General features: G+C 32.2%; 3 protein-coding genes across 3 annotated transcripts; 2 read left to right on the forward strand and 1 right to left on the reverse strand.

The window, feature by feature from the left end:
* Nucleotides 1-82: 82 nt before the first annotated feature.
* On the forward strand, nt 83-1,306 carry LOC108477614 (tetraspanin-8-like). Its single transcript, XM_017780134.2, has 2 exons — nt 83-619; nt 899-1,306. Exons 1-2 carry the CDS (start codon nt 83-85, stop codon nt 1,169-1,171), a joined length of 810 nt encoding a protein of 269 aa, XP_017635623.1. The 3' UTR covers nt 1,172-1,306.
* Nucleotides 1,307-4,082: 2,776 nt separating this feature from the next.
* On the forward strand, nt 4,083-4,980 carry LOC108478932 (probable calcium-binding protein CML15). Its single transcript, XM_017781385.2, has one exon. It carries the CDS (start codon nt 4,330-4,332, stop codon nt 4,816-4,818), a length of 489 nt encoding a protein of 162 aa, XP_017636874.1. The 5' UTR covers nt 4,083-4,329; the 3' UTR covers nt 4,819-4,980.
* Nucleotides 4,981-5,608: 628 nt separating this feature from the next.
* On the reverse strand, nt 5,609-6,770 carry LOC108478518 (protein MIZU-KUSSEI 1-like). Its single transcript, XM_017780980.2, has one exon. It carries the CDS (start codon nt 6,657-6,659, stop codon nt 5,883-5,885), a length of 777 nt encoding a protein of 258 aa, XP_017636469.1. The 5' UTR covers nt 6,660-6,770; the 3' UTR covers nt 5,609-5,882.
* Nucleotides 6,771-7,285: the final 515 nt, after the last annotated feature.

Genomic DNA, 7,285 nt, shown 5'->3' on the forward strand with positions numbered 1-7,285 from the left:
AAAAAAAAAAGAAAACCCAACAACAAATGTTATTATTGTTATTAATATTCTAGCAAAAAAAAAAAAAAAGAAATAAGAAATAATGGGTTGTATCTGCAATTGCTTCGTAGGGTTGCTGAACTGCGTATTGCTAACAGTAGGCATAGGTTTCGTCATATCTGGTGCTTACCTCAACATCAAAGGTAGCAGCGATTGCGAGAAAGTTTCAACCACCCCGTTAATAGTAATGGGTGGTCTTTTGCTCATCCTTTCCCTTATAGGAATAATGGGAACCTCATGCAGCAGCACCTTATGCATGTACATTTATTTGACCCTCATGTTCCTTTTGATACTCGGTGTCATCGCTTTCACCATCTTCGTTTTCATGATCACCAACCAAGCCGTCGGGAAAGTCATCGCCGATAGCGAGAAAGTCATTGAACCCAAAAACCCCATGGATTTTTCCAATTGGTTGGCCAATAAAGTCAATAAGGAGAATAACTGGAAAAAGATCAAGAGTTGTCTCATTGATGCCAGGCTTTGTACCACCGACGAATATAAACTTGAATTTAACTTCTTGGTGTTAGTGGATCAGGTCCCTGACATCGAGGTTTATAACAAGAGCCTCCATGCATTACAGGTGTACATTATAATTACATATATTCTATTATTTAAGCCTGACTAAGTTGGTGTAATGAATCCATCAAACATCAAATTAATTATTGCACCATAAAAATTAGATAGGTTTGATCTATGATTATTGAGTCTTTCTAAAAGATCTATTAAATTCATCAAGTTGTATTATTAACGGAATTCATTGTCGGCGCGCCCTTGTAAAATACTCGGCGTTTTTTTTTATCCGGCTTGGGATTCAAATTCTTAAACTTATAATTATCCCGTTTTTTTTTTTTTTTGGCAGGTGGCGTGTTGTAAGCCGCCGGATGTGTGTGGGTTTACACAGAAGAACGAGTTAGTGTGGGAAGTGCCGAAATCGGGACCGTCGTCGAAAGACAAGGACTGTAAGAAATGGAGCAATGATGGGGATAAGATGTGCTTTGAGTGCGATTCATGCAAAGTTGGGGTGGTTGAAAACCTAAAGAGGGAATGGAAGGCTTTGGCGTTAATCAATATCTGTCTCTTAGCTTTCTTAATTCTCATTTACATGCTCGGTTGCTGTTCTTTTTGTTGCTAATAAATAGTTTTTTATAATTAATTTTTATTATGTTTCTGGAAAAAAATTGTAAGTGTTTATGATTAATTGTCTTTATTGTGTTGTAAAATTATAAAATTATTTTTATAAAACTTTTTAAGGTATTAAAGTCTTAAATGAGATATTTATGTTGTTTTAGCTTAAGTTTGAGACAATTTGAATTGGGCTCTGTCATTGTTGAGTTAAGATGGAGTAGATTGAGTACCTAGTCAACTGAACTAGTGTATATATGTAAGCTTAGTTAAACTTTTGTATATTTAATTTATATTATTTAGTAGAAAAATATTAATTTGGAATCAAAATCAAAATACGGCAAAATTCAATCATATGATCTTTTTATAAAAGTGTCTCACTTGAATATACCGTCATAATAAGCTGACCCAAATAATCTACAAAAAATATATGGGAAAATGTTCTTTACAATACTCATCAGTCGTCGCACTCCCAACCTAACGATGCATCATTTTGTTCCTTCAAGTTGAATGCAACAGTATTTTTAGTTGACATTTGTCACTCTGTAAATACTCTTACTTGGCATCGTGACAAAAAGAGCTAGAACATACACAACAAACATAGTGCTTACACTCTACTAAAATTCGACCTCAACACTTTTAAACCTTCATTCTAGTAGCTTTTTGCATCATTTATGATGTGAACTGCATCTATTCTAATAGTTTTCTGCATCTCTTATGGTGTAAACAGCTACCATTGTATTGTTCTACATCTTGTATGATATAATTGTTAAAATAAATAGGGTATAATACTTACTTCTACCCAAAATCCCTCTCTAATCCTAAAATAAGAGGAAAAATGTATTTAAACACTTTCAAACCTACATCCTCCTAATTGTTACTATAGCAACAATGCAAATTAAGCTAAGGCAAAATTTGCAAAACAATGTTAATTTTAAATAAATATGAAACATAATGATTAGTACTTTATAAAAAAAATACTCTTGTATAAGTAATTTAAAAAAAAAAATTAACCATGAAGTGTGGTGTGTTAAGATTGTTTCCTCATGCCTTAATATTGTTTCCTCATGCCTTAATCATGAAATCGAAGATTTCATCATTGCCTATGAAAACAGAACACATTTCTTAACTAATTATTTATCTTTTTCAGAGAACACCCACAACGAGAGAATTGATGATTGCTATAGGCGAACATCCTAATTTCGACAAAATAAACATTTATTTCATTTTCTTTGTATATTTTTTTTACTAATTTCACAACATTTATACATTTTCATAGAAAATTATAGTAATTTAAAATAATAAATTAAAGAATTGTTTAACAAAGGGGGCTGATAGAGTTAAAAAACACACATTGTGATATTTGAACTCATGCCACTAGCCGGGGCGAATTTAGGGGGTTGGCAGGGGCTTCATTTTGGCCTTTTAAAATTTTTAAAATTTTAAATTAGTAAAAGTAAAATTGTACTTTGACCCCTAAAAATGATAAATTTTGATTTAATCCTTTAAAAATTACATTTTTATTATCATAAAAATTACAATTTAATTTCACCCTCTAAAAAAATTTTCTGACTTTGCCCCTAGCCACTAGCATGCATCTATAAAATCTTATTTTTATTACTTCAACCAAACCTTTATTTTAATACCTTTATACATTTCAATATTTTACAATTGTTTCACTCACGTTTGTATATATTGATAATGTTGACGATTGAATTGGTGTTATAAATCAACTCGACATTAACTTAAAAAAATAAAACACCATAATAAATAATTAGAATGCATTTAATATTTTTAATCTAATATATTTTCTATTTAAAATTTCTTTTATTTACAATTTTAACTCCTTTTTTATTATTTTGATTTCATACATAGTAGATATATATAATTCAAACATTATTTTCAAATAGGTAATAGCTATAGTATACGCGTATCATTTTCAACATCAATTTAATTTCTCATCCATAGGACCATATTTATGATTTAATTTCATAATTAATTTTTTTAAGAAGTTAATCTACCTCCTAAATTTAAGCTAAAGAAAGAAAAAATATCAATTATTGCCGTGATATTTCTAAAAGAAATAAATCTACCATTAATGCAATATTATTTTTATTTAATTTGATGAAAATAATAAATTAAATATAAAACTGTGATTGTAGATTAAATATTTCAAAAAATAAATTAAACTAAACAACCTTATTGATGTCTATTAGAATTTGTTTAACAGGTTGTTAAAAATTTTAATTTTTTTCTACTTTTATTTATCTTAAAAATCTTGATTCTACGAGTAATAATTAATTTAAAACTATTATTATTTTAATTTCTTTGTGGGCACCCTACATTTTTTTTCGAATGACTGCATTCAATAGTTAATGATTGGAAACAAAACCAACCGGTTTTAGTTGTATAGCATATATTAATAAATATCATGTTGTACCGACAATGACAGTGCAGCAAATAACCATGAGAATTATATAAAAAATTGAGCTTCACTTTCATTAATATTAAATATATAACCATAATTAGGTTAAGTAATTTCTTTAATTTTGCACTAAAATCAAGCTAATAATTTCCAGAATTTTTAGTATCTGTTATAAAAATTATTTAATATTTATTGTTATTTAAATTTTAGGTTAAGTAATTTTGCTTATTTCCTCATATTTCGCTTAAATTATTTTTTAATTCTAAACAAAATTAGTAGATTATTTATTGTATTATTTTTAACTTATAAACATATGGTACCATAGAGTCTAGAAGTTTTGTTTAAGAAATAAATAAATAAATAAAATATAATAAAAATCCCTTAAATAAATTTATCCAAAAAAAAAACAAAAGATTAGTAGTACTACGAGGTTTCCGTGAAACTCGTATGAACATGTACCTAATTAAAGAAAAAAAAATTAAATAAATCCACCGACGACGACACGGTTTCTATTTTTAATGTCACCGCAAAAGTAAAATTTAAACCCCCCTCTCTCTCCCAAAAATACTAAAAAAGGACCATTTTCTTTCATAGTTTAGCTACTACAATTTGTCTATGCCCTTGTTCTTCTTCTTACATTGTTGCCGGCCGGAGCCATCACCGACGTTGCCATAATCATTGTTTCATTGTAAAGACAGTAACATATATTGTCTTGTTTTTTTTAAGGAAATATTTGGATAAAAATGGTGGCATTACGAGTTGAACAACTGAAGCAGTTGAAGGACATTTTCGCGAGGTTCGACATGGATTCCGACGGAAGCCTCACCGTTCTGGAGCTGGCGGCGTTATTGAGATCGCTAGGGCTGAAGCCATCGGGTGATCAAATCCATGCGCTGTTAGCCAAAATGGATTCCAACGGCAACGGTGCGGTGGAATTCGATGAACTAGCCAATACTATATTGCCTACAATGAAAGATGAGATACTGGTGAACCAAGAGCAACTCACGGAGGTTTTTCGGTTGTTCGACCGTGACGGAAATGGGTATATCACGGCGGCGGAGCTGGCTGGTTGCATGGCGAAAATGGGTCATCCGTTGACGTATAAAGAGTTAACGGATATGATAAGAGAGGCTGATGCCGATGGGGATGGTGTCATTAGCTTCAATGAGTTTTCTTCTGTAATGGCAAAGTCGGCCTTGGAATTTCTGGGCATTTCTTTATCATCATCTTAACTAATACTAAAGTTTTAGTTAGGTTAATTATGGTTATTATTTTTGCTCTCTTTTTGTGTAAACATCATATCCTCGGATCATTCATAACGACGGTTCTTATGTGACTAATTTCAACCACTGAAATATATTCTTTTGGTAGTGATGGCTGTTTTGGTTTCAAAAGTTGAACTGTAATTATAAATTGTGTTTGGATTACTGGGCTGAGAGGCCTTATATAATACCCAGGTGGACAGCCCGTATGCTCGTTTTACTAAACATGACACTGGGCTTTTACAAACAATTGAAGGCCGTATTCTAGCTTTGCCTACAGCAGCCAATGCACACCCAAAGAGGCACTCACAATGTTAACAAGAATATCCAAACTCAAAAACCGAATTTTATGATCTTTAGTTGTCGATTTAAGCTATTATATTGGTTGGATTTGATTTTAAGTATAATACATTTAATTATTAAAAATTAAAATTTTAATACAATACTTATAATCTTTTCTCAAACCTTAAATCAGAAAAAATACATTTAAATATATTTAAACCCAAGTTATCTTCATTTTTTTAAATTTTAATGTTTGAAACTTAGATGGATTTTATGAAAAAAAAACTTGAATGGGGTTTAGACCAATTCTGTAATGGTACTTCCATATATATAGTAGTTGGATAGATCTGTAAGTTTTGAATGAATTTATGAGATGAAATCATGTATTCAACACATTTTTTTTATAATTAAATGATGGTATCTATATAAGTGTGGAATGGCCCTATTACTTATCAAAATGGGAAAAGATAGTCACTGATTGCATGCACTAGGCACAGTGCCTCATTTACTTGATCAAAGACTGAAGAAGAAAACTGTACATATACACAGCTTTTAAGACCCCCCACCTACCATCATCACCATCATCATGTTATAATGTATTTCACCCCTCCCACCTAAACTAACACAAAAAAACACTAGTACAATTAAACCCCCAATTTCCATGGCTCTAAATGAAAGCAAGACGAATTATCACATGTATACCCCTTAAAAAAAAGCAAAATAAGCTCAGATCTTCCATGGGAATGTAACTTTCAAACTCTAAGCAAATAGATACTAAGTTCAGGTGTTCCATTGCTATCAGGATTCATCATATAGAAAGCTTCTGAATCTCTTGACCCAACAATTCTCTCGAATTTAGCCCTCATATACATAAGTTCACCACCGTCAGGACCAGCTTCAACTTCATTCCCGGCCGGTAAAACCCCTGCTCCGGTGGAGATTGGCTCCACAGCTTTCAAAATCTTCCATTCTCTGTCACCACAGTCCCTCCTCGTAGCAAACCCACATTTCTTTCCATTGCAGTAAGTTCTCCAAGTGGTCTCTTCTAGCAATCTCACTACAGTAGTACCCTTTTTATTATGGTCTTCTGCTTTGGGTTTATCGCACTCTAGAGCAATCCTGACCAACCCGGACGCCATTTCTCGAACCAAACCACTTATGGGCGTCGCCAGTTCGACGAGGAAAGCTGGTGGGGAACCGGCTTCTTTCTGCAAGGCGAAGTGAACGTGTCCTCGCCTGTAACCAAAAAGAGTACCGATCACTCGTGACCCGAGGCCAAAAGGAAGGCTCGAACGGCTCTTCCTAAAAGATGAAACAGCAGATCGGAGCCTTGCGATGGAAACAGCAGCAGCCGGAAGCTTTTTCTTCCTTGGTGTGGACAAAGAAACATGGGTTTTAATACCTGATCTTCCATTCTTGTCATCCTCATTAGGTGTTGTTGAAGAGGCTTCGGTATCTTCGGTTGCAACTTTGTTAGTCCAATGGAAGTGTCTCTTGGAAGAGGAAGAGTCTTGAGAGGATGTTGCCATACCTGGCTTGAGATATGAAAGGGAGAAGATAAAAATAAAGATTACTGGGGGCAAGAGTAGCTATCTCCCCTTAAAAGAATAAAAGACAGTGTGAAAAACAGTTCATGCTTTTATTATTAATTATTTAATTTCTTGGGGTAATGCACCAAAAAACCAAATATTAATTTCTGGGGCTATTAAATTCTTTGTTTCTAGTTCTTTGGTTTAGTGAAAGACAATCCTGACAAAAGAAACATAAAGCTGCCCCACCAGCCGATTTAGGAACGTTTATAATTTTTTTATATTACTTTCATTCACTTTATTACTAATTTATATTCTACCTAATTTTCTTCTTACCAATTTTTATTGAGGGCGGGTTTAAATGAACGTTGTGTTTACTTATAATTTATGTAAATATAGTAGTGATCGTAAGATTAAATAATATAGTGTAAGATAAAAAATAAGCTAAACGTACCATATCTCACGGTCTATCCAAACTCACTCTAATTTTTAAAGATTGATTAACTGAATCAAACTAGTATTATTAGAATTAACCGAACATTTTAATCTTTTAACATTTAATAGAACCGAAATATTTCAGTTAATTCAGTCGGTTAACCAAAATTTATATGTTTTGTTTTTTTGTT

The sequence above is a fragment of the Gossypium arboreum genome, chromosome 11 (genome assembly GCF_025698485.1).
Source record: "Gossypium arboreum isolate Shixiya-1 chromosome 11, ASM2569848v2, whole genome shotgun sequence".
In the NCBI taxonomy this organism is placed as follows: Eukaryota; Viridiplantae; Streptophyta; class Magnoliopsida; order Malvales; family Malvaceae; genus Gossypium; species Gossypium arboreum.